At 45.5% G+C, this 19,724-nt stretch overlaps 1 protein-coding gene across 1 annotated transcript; it reads right to left on the reverse strand.

Annotated features, from left to right (window-relative positions):
• Nucleotides 1–3,027: 3,027 nt before the first annotated feature.
• On the reverse strand, nt 3,028–16,313 carry TTLL2 (tubulin tyrosine ligase like 2). Its single transcript, XM_017895348.1, has 3 exons — nt 16,182–16,313; nt 6,125–6,281; nt 3,028–4,812 (listed from the first exon to the last, which is right to left on the reverse strand). The coding sequence occupies exon 3, from the start codon at nt 4,792–4,794 to the stop codon at nt 3,235–3,237; it is 1,560 nt and encodes a 519-aa protein (XP_017750837.1). The 5' UTR covers nt 4,795–4,812; nt 6,125–6,281; nt 16,182–16,313; the 3' UTR covers nt 3,028–3,234.
• Between the last annotated feature and the right edge of the window lie 3,411 nt (nt 16,314–19,724).

Genomic DNA, 19,724 nt, shown 5'->3' on the forward strand with positions numbered 1-19,724 from the left:
CTAAATATTTGGTAGAATTTAGAAGTGAAGTCATCAGGTCCTGGACTTTTCTTTAATGACTGACTTTCTATTACGGATTCAATCTCCTTACTTATTGGTCTATTCAGGCTTTCCATTTCTTCATGATTAAGTCTTGGTAGGTTGTATGTGTCTAGAAATTTATCTGTTTCTCTTAGGTTATCCAATTATTTGTAATATAATTATTCACAATAGTCTCTTATGATTATTTGTATTTCTGTGGTGTCAACTGTAATGTCTCCTCTTTCATTTCTGATTTTACTGTCATCTTTTTTTTTTTTTTTCCTCATTTAGTGAAAGGTTTAACAATCTTTTATGGTTTTAAAATCCAAGTAGTTTCATTGTTCTTTTCTATTGTTTTCCTAGTATCTATTTCATTTATTTCTGCTCTGGTTTTTATTTCCTTTCTTCTCCTGACTTTGGGTTGAGTTTATTCTTCTGGTTCCCTGAAATGCATTGTTCAGATGGTTATTTGAGATTTTTTTTTTGATATGGGCATTTATTGGTATAAACTTTTATTTTATAACTTCTTTTGCTGCATCCCATAAATTTTGGTATGTTGTGTTTCCATTTTCATTTGTCTCAAGATATTTTTAAATTTCCTTCTTAATTTCTTCTTTGACTCAGTGGTTGTTCAGGAGCATATTGCTTAATTTCCACATATTTGTGATTTAAAAAAAAAATTCATCCTGTTTTGACGTCTATTTTATTCCACTGTGGTCAGAAAAGAAATCTGATATGAATCCAGTCTTCTAAAAGCTGCTAAGACTTGCTTTGTGGCCTAACCTATGATCTATCCTGGAGAATGTTCTGTGCATGACTGTTAGGTCCAATATGAGGTCCAAGCCCAATGTTTCCTTATTGATTTTCTGTCTGGATGATCTGTCTGCTGTTGAAAGCCAGGTATTGAAGCCCTCCTGCTGCTATCGTATTGCAGTCTATGTCTCCCTTCAGATTGATTATTATTGGCTTTACATATTTAGGTGGCCCAAAGTTGGGTGCATAGACTTTAAAATTGTAACATGCTCTTGATGAATGGACCCTTTTATTATTATGTAAGGACCACCTTTGTCTCTTTTTACAGTTATTGACTTAAAGTCTGTTTTGTCAGATATAAGGAGAGTCATTCTTGCTCTCTTTTGTTTCCATTTGCCTGAAATATCTTTTTCCATCCCTTCACTTCCAGTCTACCTAAACCATCTGCCAAGAAGTCCAGGAGAAGTCATGCACAGCAGTGCCTCAGCAGGTAGGTCCACCAACATGGTCCCAGCTGTGGACCTGAAAATTACCCTATGCCTTGGCACCAGCCCCCATCAGCTGTGGTTCCAGGTTAATTCTGCTCCCACAAAGACCCAGAGACAGACTCACCCATCTGAAACTCCGAGAGGCTCGCAGTGGGTCTTGTTCCACAGCAGATGTTGACGGGACCCTCTCTTGGCTCTAGGCCCTCTCTGCTGTGACCCAGGAGCCCTCTTACCAACACAGGGGCCTGCTGGGAGACTCACCAGTCTAGGCCACCGGGATAGGGTTGCTGGCCTCCATCCCATTGCAGAGCCTGAACAGGCCCTGAATGCTGACTCCAGCCCCACTCTACTGCCACCCAGGAGAGGTTCCAGTCACATAGGCAACTGCTGGAGTCTCACCCACCAGTGCCCCTGGGTGGAGCTTAATGAACTTGAACCCTTGCAGATCCTGACATAGCCCTGGGGCTTGGGTCTCGTCCTTCCTTCCAGGCTATGGTCTGGGAGAGTTCTGCCCAGCCAGGGTTCTGCCAGGAGACACACCATTCCGTCCCCGGAGTAGGCTTGCCAACCTCTTTCCTATGGTAGATCCTCAAAGGGCCTTGGACCTCAGTCCTGGCCCCTACTGCCTGCAGACTGAGAGTGGTTCTGTCCACCTGGGGACCCTGGAGGCATGCGTCCAGCAGTGCCCCTGCAGGCTGACTTCTGACCTTGGTCCACGGTGGGTCTCCTCAAATGGCTCTTCTCAGCTATGACCTGCAAGCAGGCCTGCCCACCCAGGAACCTGCTGGGAGATACGCCTGTCTGCGCTTCCCCATCCCTACCTTTTTTTTTTTAATTAAAAAAATTTTCTTTTTTTTTTTTTTTTTTAAAGTAAGAAGAGTCTTGTTATGTTGCCCAAACTGGTCTTAAACACCTGGGCTCAAGAGATCCTCCCACCTTGTCCTCCTAAAATGCTGGGATCGAAGGTATGAGCCACCATGGCCAACTTTTAACTTTTCTATTGTGGTAAAACACACACAACATAAAATGTACCATTAGTGATATTTAGTGAATTCCCCATGTTGTGCAACCATCACCTCTGTATAGTCCCAGAACATTTTCATCACCCCAAAGGGAAGCCCCCTACCCATTAGCAGGCAGGCACTCCTCATTACCCCTCCCCTAAACCACCAATTTGCTTTCGATGGATTTGCCAGTTCTGACATTCCATATCAACGGAGTCATACAACATGTGGCCTTTGTGTCTGACTACTTTCACTGGAATAATGTTTTCAAGTAACCTACTGGAATTTTTATGTATGTGGCAGGAATGACAGCATACTTTGATCGTGGAGGCCGTGACCTCGCATGCTGTGATGGTAACCAAACGGTGACAAGGCCAAGGGGGCCACTATTTAAATACAGCAGACGGATGCCCCCCACAGGGAGCTCTTTGGTACCAAGCCTGATTTAGGGCCCAGAATTTGTAAACAACAGGGTCATTAGGGCTTTCAGTGATTTATCTCACTCTGAATGATTGTCTGATCTGTAAGTTAACAAAATAATTTTCACAAATAAATGGTTGATTAAACAAAACACAGAAAGTTAACTCCTGGCCTCTTTTATACTGTTTTCACCTAATAATCCTTTAAAAATATTAGAATAATCTTTTTCTCCTGTTTAAATACATACATAGCATAATTGTAGCGTAGCATATTCAATTACCAGTAGGAGGCTGTGTGGTATTTGTAGAATTCTTTCAAGACACCTGAGCAAATAAACATGTGATGTCGTGTAGTTTAATCACCACTTGAACATATTGTGCTTTGTCAGAGCTGTTATATTTATACATACAGCCACATCTTCAGTTCCAATGACATAGTTAACATGCTGGTGGCACAGGTTAGGAACTTGAACTATTGCTTTCTCTAGGATAAGAATCCTTGGTTTTTAAAAATCCATGTCACTTTTCCTTGATTTTATTTTTTACCACTTAGGAATGTTGCTTATTCATTAGTTTCTGGAGCTCTTGGATTATTCTTTTGACATTTAATCCATTTCTGGAAGCTCCAAGAGTCGCTTCATTGAAAGGAAAAACAAGAACAAAGTTGCCTGCTTGGGGATCTGGAGCTTTGCCGTGGTCTGAGAGGACACGCGGGGAGGTCTTGGTCTTGCAGGAGTGCGACTGGAAGAGGGACGCGTAGGGCATGAGTGTCTTGTGACGCGTGTGCCTGCTCTGTATCTTGGGCTTGCTTTGTGCCATCTCCTTTGTTGACAGATGAAAATCCTCCTGCCCACTCATCTCTCCTTCCAGCTGGGAGGCAGGTGCAGCTTTAGGATGCACACTCACAGCTTTCTCCACCACAGAGTCATCCTTGTTGTACATTCTGCTTGTGAATGAAAGAGACTCATAAGGAAGACAGTGATGAGCATCAAGCCCACCTCTGTCACTTTTTGCAGCGTCGATGTTGGAATTTCTATGTGTGGCGTTACTGGCTTCTCTCCCCTCATTTCTTAGACCATTTAAGTAAATCAGGTCAATAATATCGTGGACAAGTTTTCTCTTCAACACATCTGTTGAACAATCCAAGGTCAAGGCTGGGCTGCAGTTGACCTCTAAAAGCCATGGTTTCAAGCTGTCGTCAATCAAAACATCAAACCCAAAGAGCTCAAAGCAATTGGCAGCAAAGGGGACGGATGGCGCAATGGCGAGAATGGTGAGAATAACCATGCGGTGGATTTTCTTCCACAAAAGCAGATCGTCCACATCCCAGCTACGGAGGTAGGAAAAGAATCTGCTGAGCGTCCACTTACAACCATGACCAATCACTTCTTTGATCTTCTCATAAGAGGCCCCGGATTTATTAATGCTGCTGTTGGTCAAATGGGCGTAATTGTTTTGCAGGTTACTGAGGTCAAACTTTTCCGTGGCAAACCGAACCAACCCTTCCTGATAAACATAAATGGTCAAAGGCTTAAAGCCAGTAACACAAACATAGATGCGGAGATCACACTTATATCTGCCAATAAGTAAAGGGTTGGAGATATATTTCTGCACTATGTACATATCATCAACGATGAAGTCTTTGAAGTCACTGAAAATTAGTATCCCCCTCCCACGAGATAACTCAGCAGGCTTGCAAATCCAATAGCTACGCTTGGTGCCCAGCATCTGCCTCTCCTGAAAGTATTCAGCCACAAACTTGGTGTAGTCATTGGGCATGACGAAGGTCAGGGGGATGAACTGGTACAGGGAAGTGCCGTACATCCTCCTCATATGCTTCAGGTGTTTGGCCAAACAGTCTTTCCTGGTTAGCTTGGTGGTTCCAGGGTGGTGGTTTAGCTGCTGCCACGGTTTAACATTGATGTGTTCGGTCATTCGGAAAGAGGACGTCCTCCAGTACAGGTTCCAGTCCTCCGCGTTCTGCTCCTGCTCGTCAAACTTATTCCACCCCCGCTCCAGGAGGACGCTTTGCACCACAGCCGGGGTGGTCTCATCAACACGAAAAACCAGTGGCTTCAAGAGGGCCCCTGAAGGTTCATCTTCCTCCATCAAATGAGGTTTTCTTTTCTAAGAATGGATCATTGAGAAAGGTTAGGAGAGTGGTCAAGACCATAACCCAGTAGATTCTTCTGATGAAAGCATGCACCTAGTGCTGCCAGCTGTCCTGCCTGCCCACCCTCCACTGTGCAGTCTCACCGGACACCCATGTCTCTTCACTGATGCACCCATCTCTGCTCCCTTTATTAGAATAAATCCATCTTGTCCTGTATACAACATATTGTATACATAGTATTGTATACAACGATAATATCTTATATACTATGCAAACAATAAAATCTGTATTCTTCAGATTTTACCCTGCTATTGCATTGTGTTAGTAACATGTTAAAAATGTTTGCAAATACTCCATCAGACTTTTGAGGACTGAGTCCCTGCAGACCCATATCTGCGGCATATCCTGTTGGCCTAAATGTTGAGCATGATTAAGAACAAAACACGAATGTCAACTTTTATTTAGTTAAATGAATTCAAGTATGTTACAAGAGGTGTGAAACAATGATGTCATAACATTAGTAAGAGTTCTATTGGCCTGAGAAATTTAAGAAGGCCAGGCATCTACCGTGGTTCCCCAAGCACCCTCCTGACCTGTCAGGCCCACTGGAGGGGTTTCGGTGCGCAGAGGCTTACGTCACTCAAATAAGTGGTTATTAGTGAGAAAGAGAGTCGAAAAGAACAACTTAAGTTTTTAAAACCTATTCAGTTAAAATAATAATGTGGAGATTTTGCCTCACATTTTAAAAGATAAAATGCAGATTTGAAATATTCTTTTGAACTTCAAAGAAGGAAAGCAGAATAATTCTTAACAAGATCATAACTGATGGTGAAGTCTGATGTTTCATTAAGATCTAGAGAAAAGGTAAAAAATGTCAAAGCCTCTTGGTAAAAATGTACGCATTTCAAAGTCCTGAGACAATGTGCTCATCAAAATTTTCAAGTTAAGGTGATTTTGATTTGTATTGTTCATGCAAAATTGATCACATAATGATATAAATAACTTACTTGGCGGAAATTCTATAGTATTTGAAAATTTCTGATTGATATAAAAAGCATGTTTTGACAGATGCTGTACTTTCAGTGAAGGTTTCACAAGAAAGGAAGGAGGGAGGAAGGGAAGAAAGGAAGGAGGATATGAGGGAAGGAAAGAGTAGAAAAGGAGGAAGGAGGGAGGGCAGGAAGGAGGAAGGAAAGGAAGGAGAGGAGGAAAGAAAAAGAAAAAGGAAGAGGGGAGGGGAAAGAAGGAAGAAAGGAAGGAGGGAAGGAGGGAAGGAAGGGAGGGAGGGAGGAAGGAAGGAAGGAACTACTTGGCTTGCCCACCCACCTTTTTCTCCAGCGTTGATGTTGGGCGGCCTTGCCAGGGAGGGATGGAGACACCTGCTTCCTGTAACCTTGCTCCCAGGCCTGCAGGCAGCTGCTCAGTGTAGTTTGCCTCGGATGGAACGTTAAGGATACAGGCTGGGGTGGTGGTTCTCAAAGGTCTGTGAACAAAGCAGCATCAGCAATGAACACACAGCTCTCCAGTGTTGCTGTTGCTTTGACAAGGAATACACAGAATTGATCAATCCATCATGGTTATTAAAATTCAATCATCCCAGTTTACAGTAATGCTTTCAAACTCTTTTCCATGCTATTAACAAGTGTTTCAAGCAGAGTGTGTGTGTGTGTGTGACTATGTTGTGCCTGTTGAGTGTGTTTGTTGTTTCTGTGTTGTCTGTGCGTGTTGTGTGTATTGTGTGTCACATGTGGTATGTGTTGTGTGTATGTTGTGTGTTGTGAGTGTATTGTGTGTTGCATATGGCATGCATGTGTGTCATGTGTGTTGTGTTGCATCTAGCATGTATGTGTGCTGTGTGTTGTGTGTATGTTGTATGAGTAGTGTGTGTTGCTTGTGATGTATTTATGTTGTGTGTGTTGTGTGTTGCATGTGGTATGCATAAGTTTGTGTGTTGTATGTGCTGTGTGTTTATGTTGTGTGTGTATTGTGTATTGTGTTGTATGCATCGTGTGTGTGTCGTGTGTTGTATGTGGTGTGTGTTATATTTGTGCTATTCGTTGTATGTTTTATGTTGTATATGAGTGTGTGTTGTATTGCATGTGGTGTGTTGTATGTGCTATGTCTGCTGTGTGTGTATATGTGAATGTGTATTGTGTGTTATATGTGGTATGTATGTGTTGTGTGTTTCATGTGTTGTGTGTTGTATGTGCTGTGTGTGTATGTTGTGTGTGTTGTGTGTATGCTGCTTATATTGTGTGTATGTTTTGTGTTGTGTGTGTGTTGTGGGTATGTGCTATGTGCATGTTATGCATGTGTTGTGTGTGTGGTGCGTTGTATGTCTGTGTGTTGTATGTTGTGTGTGTTATCTATGTGTGTGTTGTGTGTGTGCTGTGTGTGTATGTGTGTGCATGTGTGGGTAGGAGGAAATCCAGAGTGGAATAACCATGGATATTGGATTAAACGAAGTTAAAAATGCTTTTTTTCTATCGCCAAGAATTACGCTGTTTTCCAAACTTATCTGATCACAGCTCCCTCTCGAATCTTGTGGAAGCTCGGTCGCCATTTCACAAACCAATGTGGGGACACCGCACCAGACTGCAAACTGAATGTTGTGCAGTCTCTGGCACCCCCACCTTTTCCTATCCTTGAGGACGTCACATCAGAGGCTCTAGAGGCCTGGCGCGCCCTGGCCTGAGCCCTGCTTCCCCTGGAATTGGCTCTTGGGGCCCAGCCTGGCCCCTGCAGGTTCCATGGTGCCTGGTCAGTGAGTGTCCGTCCGAGACAGGGCGGGTCTGCAAACCTCAGTTCCTTCTCTACACAGCAGCAAGAGGAGTGGCCGGCCCTCCCTGGAGTAGTTCATGAGGCTTTGCCCCTTCCCAGGGCTGCCCAGACAAGCCATGCCGGGTTGGGGACCCCATTTAGACTATACATCCGCCTTCCCATTGGAGTGTCCTCCAGAGAGCAACGCGTACTCAAGAACTTTTTCTTCTCAAAGTCCTTTTGGAACTACTACAGATGTCTTGTATCCTGCCTTTCTCAGATGAAGATGCTGACCACAGCCAGTCGTTAGTTTGTGTGGGGGAAGCATGTGCAGTTTGTTAAAGTCAGCTGGGACACATCTGCAGCCCCTGGCACGGGAGGGAGAGCCAGGACCTTGTCCTGTGGCTGTGAAGAGGGCCGGGGTGCGGGCTGGGGTGTGGGTCAGTGTGTGGCCTGTTTGGCCATCATCCCAGGGTGGGGGATGGAGGTGGGAAGGAGACCCCCGAGGCCCACACAAAGGGGAGGAAATGCTTCTTTTCAGTTAAATGGTTCCACCTCCCACTTCTGAAGGAAGCAAATGCTGTTTTTAAAGCTGCCTGAGGATGTTCCATCACCCTAGCTGTAGTGGTGGAGTCTGCCTGTGGGGTAGAGACTGCCTGTTTGGAACAAACAAGACCACAACCTCTTCAGTGCAATTTTTAGCTCTGCAACAGTGATGCTGAGCCCCTGTTCTGGAACAGGGCAGCTGAGCCCATGAGCAAAACCACTGTCTTGTCTCAGAGGGACTCTCGTCCCTATGGTAACAGGACAGCTCTCCCTGCAGATTTTCTTCCTTGGTCTGTGCTGAGAGGACAAAGTTCCCATCGCTGGGAAGGAGGATGGGGATGAGCAATGCCACCCATGACTCATGGCAGGGAATTGATTTAATTATATGCTTAATTTATATGCTAAATAGTGTATTATTAATACCAAATACAGATTAGTATACAACAGTAATATCTTATATACTACACTAAATAAATATAGAACACAGTGATAACAGTTAATGAGATATATTAATATTATATCATAATTATGTATTATTATTTCTTCTTTCAGTGAAGGGGGCTGGCTGGCGAGGATGTGGAGAAAAGGGGACTCTTATACACTGTTGGTGGGAATGAAAACCAGTACAGCCACTGTGGAGAGCAGCATGGAGCCCCTCATAAAATCACAAACAGAACCCCCCATGATCCTGCAGCTCCCCCCCACACTGGGCATCTGTCGGAAGGAAAGGAAACAGTTCATCCAAGAGGCATCTGCACCCTGTGTTTACTGCAGTACAGTCACAATAGCCAAGACCTGGAATCTACCCAGGGGTCCACCCAGGGACAGATGGATACGGGAAATGTGGTATCTGCTCTATTGAGTTTAGTCTAATGCTGCCTCCTTATAAGTTGGGTCTAAAGGATTCTTCATACACAGGGAGCTGTCAGCTAAGGGGAGGGTAAACAGACTGTAACCCACTCTTGTACTAATCAACAAGCAGTGACTAGCACGCTACTAATCAGCCAATTGCAGGTGGTCAGCTGCTCAAACCATGTTCAAAAAAGGCAAACCCCATGCTGTAACGACCAGGAGGTTCTGTACCTCACTTCCATTTTCCACGCCTCACTTTCCTTTTTCTCTCCATGAATTCTCATCCACCCGGACACAGTATGGGGTCTTTGAACCTATTCTGGTTTGGTGACTGCCAAATTCGTGAATAGTTCTTGCTTAGTTAAACTCTATTACGTTTAGTTTATCTAAGGTTTTTCTTTTAACAATGGAATACTATTGTTAAAAGAAAAACTTCAGCCAAATTAAACGTAAAAGAGTTTTAGTTGAGCAACGAACAATTCACGAATCGCGCACCTTTCAGAATCACAGCAGATTCAGACACCAGGGGTGCCTCGTCGTCAGAACAAATTTAGAGATATAAAAAATAAAGCGATGTATAGAAATCAGGAGTGAGGTATAGAAACAGCTGGATTAGTTACAGGTTGGTGTTTGCCTTATTTGAACACAGTTTGAACACTCAGCAGTTGTGTGAGTGGTTGAAGTACGGCTGCTGGGATTGGCCAGGACTCAGCGATTGTTACAGGTGCACACTTCTAAGTTGGGGTTGCAATCTTGTCTACCTATTAAGTTGGGTTACGGTTCATCCACAAGGACTCGAATATAGAAGTACAGAGCCCTTATCAGGCCATATTTACTTCACTTTATCACTATTCAGCCACAAAACAGCATGAAATCCTGTCATTCATGTCATCATGGATGGAACTGGAGAACATTATGTAAAGTGAAATAAGCTGAGAACAGAAAGTTAAACACCACGTGTTCTTACTCCTATATAGAAGCTTAAAAAAGTGTATCTAATTGAAGTAACAAGCATAACAGAGGATTCTAGAGGCTGGGAAGGCTAGGAGAAGGGGGCATAGGGAGACATATTTTAAAGCACACAAAATCACAGTCACACAGGAGGAAGGAGTCCTAGTGCTCTATGCCACTGCAGGGTGACCAGGGTTAACAGTAGTATTATACATAATAGTTTCAAATAGCTGGAAGAAGGATATTGAACATCCCCACCACAGGAAATGATAAATATTTGAGACAATGGATACGCTAATTACTCTGATCTGATCGCTATACAATATATGTGACAAAACTTCACTAGGTACCCTATGAATATATACAATTATTTTTCAGTTAATAAAATAAAATCATGAAAATAAAGAGAAAATGACACTCATTTGTACTGAATAGCTCTTAGAAAGCGAACTTGTGCAGGAACAGGAAGGGCGTTGGTGCACAACAGCCTCGTCCTGTGTTCTCCCAGCACACCCGGGGAGCGACTGGGTCCAGCTGGACAAGGAGTTGAGCTGCAGGCTTGCCTAGTGGGGTGCTGTCGAGCTCGTGCTGCAGTGTTGCGCACTGCAGAAGGGATCATGGGAATGCCTCTGCTGCCCTCCTGGGTCTCTGGCTGAGCCTCCATCCCAAACGTCCTCCCTCACTGTCCATTTTGGTCCTGAGGCCTGTGTGATTTGGGAAATGTCCATTGGCTGCCTTGCTGGCTGAAATACCAGGCCAGGGCTGTCTTTTTGATCTGTGTTCCTGGACATGGTGCCCTCAAGTTTGTGGAATAAATGAATGAACTAACACACCAGAATGCAGGGAGGGAGGGTAACAAGGGGCTACATCTTTTCCTTCACATTAATGGAATAAAACATGTTGTATATTGTTTTCTTTTCTTTCTTTCTTTGTGTGTGTGTGTGTGTGTGAGAGAGAGAGATGGATTTTTGCTCTTGTCCCCCAGGCTGGAGTACAATGGCGCACTCGGCTCACTGCAACCTCTGCCTCCCTGGTTCAGGCGATTCTCCTGCCTCAGCCTCTCAAGTAACTGGGATTACAGGTGGGCACCACCATGCCTGGATAATATGTTTTGTACTTTTAGTAGAGACGGGGCTTCACCATGTCAATCAGACTGGTCTCAAACTCCTGACCTCAGGTGATCCACCTGCCTCAGTCTCCCAAAGTGCTGGGACTACAGAAATGAGCCACCGTACCTGGCCAGTACATTGTTTTTATTTCAACCATTGAAAAACTATACTGAGTATAAGTAATATAGATACACAATTCCCATTCCATTGCTCATTTCTGCCTAAAATTCTTCCTCCATTTTTATAACATCTTTTTTCTAGGTTGGAAGCCAGGAGATTTATGGCTAACTTAACCCTCTTGGCTCTGAACCCAAAATTCAGTGGAATATCTACTCCCAATGAAAACAAACATCACTAACCTGACATTTGAACAAATAAAGTAAGTTCTACACTTTTACTCTCAGTGCTTAAATCAGTGTGTGTGTGCACGTGTGCACATGTGTGCATATGACATCTGAGTGTATGTACATATATATACATGGAAACATTTATATAATATAAAATATGCCTTTGAATATTTGGTCTTCTAGCCTATGATCCATCAGATGTGCTGGTGGGAAATTGGTGAGATGGTGCTGAACCAGACAAGAACGACCACTAGCATAAAAAGATACAAATAACACATAAAACCACAGTGGTCTAGGGCACTTGGTTGCAGAGGCTGGGTCCTGGGTAGGCCCTGAAGGCATCCATTTATATTAGCCAAAGCTTATAATCAATAACTAAAATTATCTAGAGAATATTAAATTAGGTTCACAGTACTCAGATTTAAAAGACAAAGGGACATGTAATATGATACAAATTACTATACAAATATATTACAACAAAAATATAATGTGAAATTATGAATTATTTCACAGTATTTGCCACTTATTTGGGGCAGAAGCTGGAACACATGTCAATGTAACCAACCCAGTCTTAACCCTGAGCATAGACAGAACAGCCCAATTCAAACAGCTCTCCGGGCCTACAAGCTTTATCTGAAAAGAAGTCATCCAACATAATCTCAAAATGTTGACAAACCGTATTTGAGTTTTCAGGGCCTCAGTTAGGGTTTTCAGCCTCACTGGGAAGTCACACTGTTGAGTCATGATAGTCTCTGAAGTGGTAAAAGTGTAATTTTGCTAATAATATGTAAACTACCAAGGAGCTTTCTGATTATATCAGCAACGTCACGATCTCCACCTTGCACCGCCAAAAGCTTCCTGAGGTGGGAGCCTGTGTTTCAGGTGTGGTCCGTGGGAGGGGTTCTATGAGCAGGTCTTTAACGAGGCTGGGGCCACAGAGAGAGGGTTGGGCCTTTTGAACTGTAGACACTGAAAGTGCTCTTTTGTCAATGAGACCTACTATATAAAGATTCCCTGCCTGGGAATCCCAGGAGAGTGCAGTCAGACTTCCACATAGAAGCTTCCAGAAGGCAAGCAGAGCACATCTGAGCTATTCTCCCAACCAGTGTCCTGGAAGGGAGGTGGGAGTGCACGCCCAGACAGTGGAGGCCCTTGTGCCCGTTTCCATAGGTAGGGAAAGCCCTGCCCAGAATCTCACTATCACTGGTGAAGAACCCAGTACCAAGCTCAGAGGATGTAAACGCTGGGATCCTGGAGATTCGTTGCCACATCACAGCCTACAAGAGCAAGCACTGTAGGCGAATGTTCTGTTTGTGTATGTCAGACTCCGTTACTGTGAAATGCCACCTGCTGAAAACTTCTAAGGTCAGAGTCCTCACCTGGAAGGAAAATACCACCCACCATTCAGTGCTGAGCTACCATTTAACCCAACTGCATACACACCTAGAACAAGGAAACACATACAGCATCTTCCACCATGCAGCCAACAGAGAGTCACTTTGAAGCCAGCACAGCTCTTCCCTCTTCAAGGGTTAGAACACCAGTCAATGTCATCAGGGCACAGACAGCATTCTAATGACCAGGAGCAATGCAATTTCTTAGGGGCCACAGCCTCCTGGCATAGGAAGGGGGAAGAGCCCCCCTTTTCCATACCTTGATGATATTCCTGGGTGTATGGGGTCCCATGGCAAAGAAGTCAGCCAAAAATAATGTATTCCATCACTGCGGGAATCCTGATACCTACATGAGGGCCCACTGGTTTGCCCGGAAGACTGAGGGACAACAGGATGCAGTAGGAGAGAGCGGCTCCCAGGGACAGCAGCCTCCTTAGCCAACAGCTCCTAGTTTTGGTGCTTTCTTCCGTCCAAGACAGACTCTACAAAAATAACTAAGAGTCTTTTTCTTCACATTTTATCTTTTTGGCACATTCGCTACTTAAAGGACAGACAGCCCCAGAGCAACTTTCCATTTGACCCAGGATCCAGCTGAAGTGTTAAACCATGTGATTCAACACCAGGAATTTCAGTTGTCATCGAACTGAAATGAGGAGAAAATATTTTGGGGTCAAGGAGAGGGGCCCTTCTTAAGTGACCTTGATACTAGATACTGTAAAAGGAGTTTTCACCACCATAGAGAACCGAAGAAGACATCGGCCAATGAATAGGCAATGCTGGTCTTTGCCTCTTTCGTATGCAAGAGATAGAAAGAAAACTGTACATTTTTATATAAAAAGACCTATACTTTTAGGATTTCAGAGATTAATTACAAAAGCATTTCCCTGCTTTACTTGGAATTCCTGGAGATTCACCATACATAACCTGTATGTTTCCATTTCTCTTGTGCAAATATGGTTTCCTTCACTTTTTAACTGTTAGTAGCCACTCATGTAGCCAAGCCATAAATATGTAAAAACCTATATGTCATCTTGGTGTGAATTACAATTCATACACACAGCTGTTGTTCTACACAGCTTAGCACAGTGAGTTCCAAATTTAGAAGTGAGTTGTTGTAAAAGGAAAATAAATCTCAGGACCACAAACCCACTAAGCCAAAGGGAAAAGTCAAGCCGGGAAGTGCATCAGGCAAACCTGCCTCCTGTTTTACTCCTAAATAAGATGGCTGCAAAGATGAAAAAGCTACATACAGACCTCCCTCACAAGGGAATTCCTGGTGGGCTCCAATGTCTTTACCCAAGAACAGCTCTGCTGAATTTCACCCTGGCAATGTGAAATGATAACTCATCTTCACAGGCACGGGACAAAGGAAAGAACTCAAAGTCATCCCTCCGCTTACCTGAGGCAAATGCATAGCTGATGGCATCCTCTGTCCTATGTTTATTTCATTTTATATAAAAATGAAGTTTCACTGAGCAAGATGAATGCTAAGCGACTGCTCCTCTCCCCGCCCCACTTATAAAATGTATATTCAGTGGATGCTGACCAAAGATTCAAAAAATTGCAACTGCTTCCCTCTTATCGACTCTCCTTTTTTTTTTTTTCTTCCTCTTTCCCACAATACCCACTCTTTTCCCTTTACTTATTAAGGTCCCCAGACCCTCTTCAGGGGAAAAAGCATAAGCCACGGCCTTTTCCTGTGGTTCTGTGTTCTTTTTTCTGGGTGCGTCCTTAACCTTGGCACATAAACTTCTTAAATGATTTAGATTTGCCTTGGCCAATTTCTTTGATTTACATTGTCTACCAGGGGTGTCCAGGCTTTTGGCTTCCCTGACCACATTGGAAGAAGAAGAATTGTCTTGGGCCACACATAAAATACACTCACACTAACAACAGCTGATGAGCTAAAAACAAAAAACATAATCACAAAAAACTCATGATGTTTTAAGAAAGTTTACAAATTTGGGTTGGGTCACATTCAAAGCTCTCCTGGGTTACATGAGACCCAAGGGCTTCGGGTTGGACAAGCTTGGTGCAGACGCACAAAATATCCCACCTTTATTGGGTGGAAACAAGCAGTAGCCGCAAGGCTTGTGCAGGATTGTTCAAGGTCAGTGAAGAAATTTGTGGAGATCAATCACCCTCAAGCACTTGGACTGTAAATGGTCAACATCCTGCCGGCCACCTATCCTGATGCGTAGTTGACAGCTGTGGCTTACGGTTTATATGGAATGTAGAATGCTTCTCACCCCAATTATAGATGAGACAGTCCTGTTTTCTGAGTTGACCAACTTAAAAAAACTTCCTACATAAATGTTCTTTTGAATAAAAATTTGTATCACTTGAAACACAAAATAATTATTTTATTATCAAACCAGAGACCATGCACTATTTTTTCTATTAATTAACAGGAAAGTTCTGTTTTCTTAAGAAAGTTCTAAGGTCACGGAGGTCAAACCGTCCCATGTGTATGCTCAGCTCCGAGACACCCATAGTAGCCTCATTTCCAACAAACCTGGGGTAGACTGAGCTGCTTGAAATGCAAACGCCATCACTAGCCCAAGTTGGGAGAGCTGACTTTGCCCCTTTGCAGATGGGAGATGGGCAGGTGTGGTCTCTTCCCTCACCGTGACCTCTGCCTGCGGTGTGGAGGCCACAGGCCGGCATGCACTCAGGGCCTTACACCCATCCTCGGTCACTGTTAGGTCTGTCACAGCCTGCTTCCCGCTCGCGTGTGACAAGAGGAGCCCAGTGCTTCAGCCCACCCTCCTCAGCCTCAAAGGCCTCCAGAGCCCCTGAGTTTCTGCCGATGGAAGCCCACCTCTGCCAGGAAGCCCAGCATGAATGCCCACTCCTCCTCAAAGCCCTTCCTTTCCCCCACTGGGGGGATTCTCTTTTCCCCCTATGGGGTCCACACCACTTCACACTTACCCTATGGAAACAATTATACTCGGCCCTAAATTACAGCCATGTGTGTTTCTCAGATGATCCAGTTCAGTCTCATAACCCTAGCATCTGTCATAGTTCCCAGAACACAGTGGCCATTCAATTGACTTTGAATTCAGTGGAATTTCCTGTACCCACTATGGGATGCATTTCACTTACACTCCCCTCCTTTGGTAACTTCAGTCTCAGAATTGGGTCTACTTCATGCCCCCTTATATAACTGGCACCTCAGCACACGGGAGGCACTGGACACCATACGAACTTTTTGGATTGAAAATTACCTGACTTCACACAACCCTGGACTGCTTTTCCTTTGAGGGAGTATGAAGGGCTGACTACCAGTTGCCCCTGGGGGTCCCAATGCACACTCGCTGCTCCTAGCGACCCCGGCCCCTGTGCTCTCGGGAAGGGGCTGGTCCTGAGACAATGGTGTGTGGGGGGCCACCCTCCCATCCTGCATGTCACCTCCTAGACTTACCCCAGCACCTGGTTTGGTGTGGAGGAACACAGGTCAGGCCTTCTCACTGGGTGTTGGTTCTGAGGGTGGCTTCTGTGGGTCTCTGTGCAGCAGCTGCAGCGCCCAACTGAAATGAGCGGGAGGCTGGAGGGAGCGCTGGTTGCCTGATGATGCAAGGCCTGCTCTCCTCACAAAGGGGAGGCCAGTCATGGATTCAGGGCGGGGCCCAGAGTATCAGGACCCCTCAGGGACAGGGACCCAGGCTTCATCACACCTTCCTTTCTCCAAGCTTCAGAGTTTATTATCTAATAATATTAGCTTATTAGATAATTTTCTTGTGTGATGAGAATGAGACCTGCTTGGAATTTGTCGGGGTTAAGGATGGAAGTTGAACAGATAGATGAGGTCTCAGGAAAGGTTGTTGCAAGAACAGAAATCACAATTGCCTTCTGCAGGACTGGGCAGGTGAGGGAGGAGTGAGGGGAGGGCCCTCGAAGGGGGCTGGCCTGGCGGGAAGGCCTGGGAAGGAGGGACAGGGATGGTGAGTGGGGCTCTCTCCTGCACTTGGAGGCCAAGTGAGATCCATGGCTCCGTACAGAGTGTGATGTGCCCGAATCTGCTTCTCTTCAAGGCCGCTGTGCTCTCCTTGGAGCTGAGTGTGTGGACTGTGCAGCTCATCAGATGTGCCCACAAACACACTGGTGCCCACGGGCACACTTCCAAGTTGAACAGGTAAACCCTCTGGGTTGCAGGGTCATATTTTCAAAGGCCCACCCTATCATTGGTGCCCTTGTAGGGCCATGGCTGGAGATGAAGCAAACCCCGCCCTGCCAGCAATGGGCAGGAAAGAAGTATTCCCTGAGGAAGGAGGCTTCCTATTGCCCACACGCATCAGGACAGGCAGACGGAGGCGTCATGGGAGATAAATAGCTTGCTTTGCGTTCCTGGTGTGAGACTTTACCTTCCAAAGCAGACTGGTGGAACGCCTCTGTAGATTTTTGTTTTGTCTTATTTTTGCAAACAGAATGACTAAGGAAAGGGAAGGAGTCAGGGACTCAGGGAGGGACCGTCGCGTTGGGAGTCAGAGGACTAAGGAAAGGGAGGGAGTCAGGGACTCAGGGAGGGACCCTTGCGTTGGGAGTCAGACGGACGCTCTCCGGACAAGGATGGTGAGTCAGGCACAGGCTGGAGGGAGCAGGGAGTGGGACATTTGCAACGTGGGTAGGATCGGGGCTTTACAGTCACCAGGGGAATCCCACGGCAGCGTCTGTCTTTCCTCATGGGGACTGTTCTCTGCACATGCACGTTCCTTGAGGCCATGGTGATAGCCCCTGTCCACCAGGGCACCACGTCCCCAGCCACTGCTCCTTTGCGTGCTGGTCTGGCCAAGCAGTGGCCTGGGCAGGTGGTCTTGGGGAAGGAGTGTGGCTGGCCCCATGGCACCTGCAGCTCTCTCAAGCACCATTCCCACCGCACACGCGCTTCCTTCTGGATTTCCTGCCCCTTCCAGGGCGCTGACCCCATGGGAGGAACGGAAGAAGGAGGAAGGAAGACAAAGCTTCCTGATTCCTGCCCCAGACTCAGGCCTTCTTTCAGCTGGTGTAATCTGTCCTTGGGACCCTAGGAGAAGGTGGGCCGGGAACTTCTGAGAGAAAGAACATTCCAGAGGGACTGGAGTGGGACCCCGGGGACTCTGGCAGTTTTGACTTGGGCCTGGAAATGAACTTGGGAAGAAAAAGTAACGTCTGTTTCTTATTTGACTGTGAAGCTAGAACAGACTCAAGTACCTTTACAAAGGCCAGACACCTCAGTGCGCTGGAGCTCTCCTGTGGGTTACCTATCTCGGTGTCACGGCTTTCACTGGGGTAATGTAGCGATGGCTGTGCCTCACTGACTAAACAGACCCAGGCTGAGCGGGTGCTATAGAGGCCCCCGAGCCCAGGCGTGGAAGGCTCTCATCTCAGGAGGGTGCACACTCCTGGTCTCATTAGCAGACCTTGCTCACACACGTTCAGAGAATCACGTTCCAATGGGAGCACTGCTGTTATCAAAGATCACAATCACAATCAGCCATAACAACCCATCGGAGAAGAGTGTCCACGACACTCGTTCCATGCTTTTTGGCTGGGGACCCACATGAAAATCCCCTTACATTTTGGCACCTAGAAAACAAATCTCTTTGCTGATGCTGGCAGGTCTCTTTTTATCAAAACTGACTATTTTATAATTTGCATTTATTTTTCTGCCGTGGCTGCCAGGAAGCTCAGTAAGCTCTAATCATAGAATGCGATAGTAACTGCAGATTGGAAACAGATCTGGGTCAGCGGCACCCTCCCTGTCTCTTCATCATATCCTCTTAACTTTTTAATTTCTATATTTAAGGGCTTTCTTATAGACAAATTTTTAGATTTTAGAAAATTGTGCATAATATATTGTGGCATACATTATATTTTTTCAAAACCTTGCCTTCATTAAATCTCCGATCAAGTAAAAACAGTGCGTATTTGTCTCTGAGTCCTGGGAGTTGGGCCATCGAAACTTAAGACTGATGAGTGACATGTTATGAAAGCTTAGAAGAGCTCATTGCAGTTTAGGGATTGACTAAGAAGCACTGTATTTTAAGCTTGGTCTAGGGAATGGCTGTTCTTATTGCTCCATTGTATAGCTCTTGACAGCATTTTATGATACACACAGTTTTAATTATTGTGAAGTAGGAATATTCCCATTTTACACACTGAATACTGAAAAAGAGCGAGGTTAACTAATTTACTCTGACACAATGGAAAGGGAGGCTCCTATTAAGAGTTTCACAAATTGGACCCTTAACCTGGAGACTGGTTAGAGGTTTTGCGATCAAAGTGACCTGGACGCACTAGCAGTCACGCGAAAACCGGAGAAACTTTTTTTTCTGTGGTGTTTAGGTGATCTGATTGAAATAAATGCTATCTGGAGACCCCAAAAATTTACTCTGAAGTCCCTTTACTGTGCAGCTTTCCAACTAAGTACATGCTGGGTTGGCAATACTGATATGGCCCAGGGACCCAGCCATACACCCTTCCCCCGGGACCGGGACCGGGAAGAGGTCGGAATCTCGTTTGCTCTCCTTCTCTAGGCTCTCACCAGGGCACTTGGGCACATCCACCAATGCTTCAGTTCCAAAATGCAAAGGATGAAGAAATCAGAAAAGTCCCCAATGCCACCGGCCACCTTCAGGGAGAGCCTGGCTGTCCAGAGAAGTCACTGGTCAGGTACACAGCAGTGGGGAAGTGCTGTGTGCTGAAGACATCTGCGTAGCTCCAGCCGGCCGCTCCTCATGGACACCCAACAACCAGACCCCCCCGTCGAGCTCGACTGAACCCCTCCAGTGACTCGGAGGAGGCTTGGGCTCCTGTCACACAGAGCCTGGCACTTTCCTGTAAGCATCGACAGCAGCAGAACCCGATTATGGCTCAGTCTCTGAGCGGAATTCTGATGATCCTGTAAACTAGCAAAGCTCTCTGTCCCAGGAGCACTTGGAGAGACTGCCCTGCTCCACTACACTTCTGAACGGCCGGCTGGAGCTAC

This window comes from Rhinopithecus bieti, unplaced genomic scaffold (genome assembly GCF_001698545.2).
Source record: "Rhinopithecus bieti isolate Rb0 unplaced genomic scaffold, ASM169854v2 scaffold_1017, whole genome shotgun sequence".
NCBI classification, from domain to species: domain Eukaryota; kingdom Metazoa; phylum Chordata; class Mammalia; order Primates; family Cercopithecidae; genus Rhinopithecus; species Rhinopithecus bieti.

Excerpts from the sequence above, each read along its gene's own strand:
- TTLL2 (XM_017895348.1), bottom strand. The coding sequence starts at position 4,794 with ATGGAGGAAGATGAACCTTCAGGGGCCCTCTTGAAGCCACTGGTTTTT.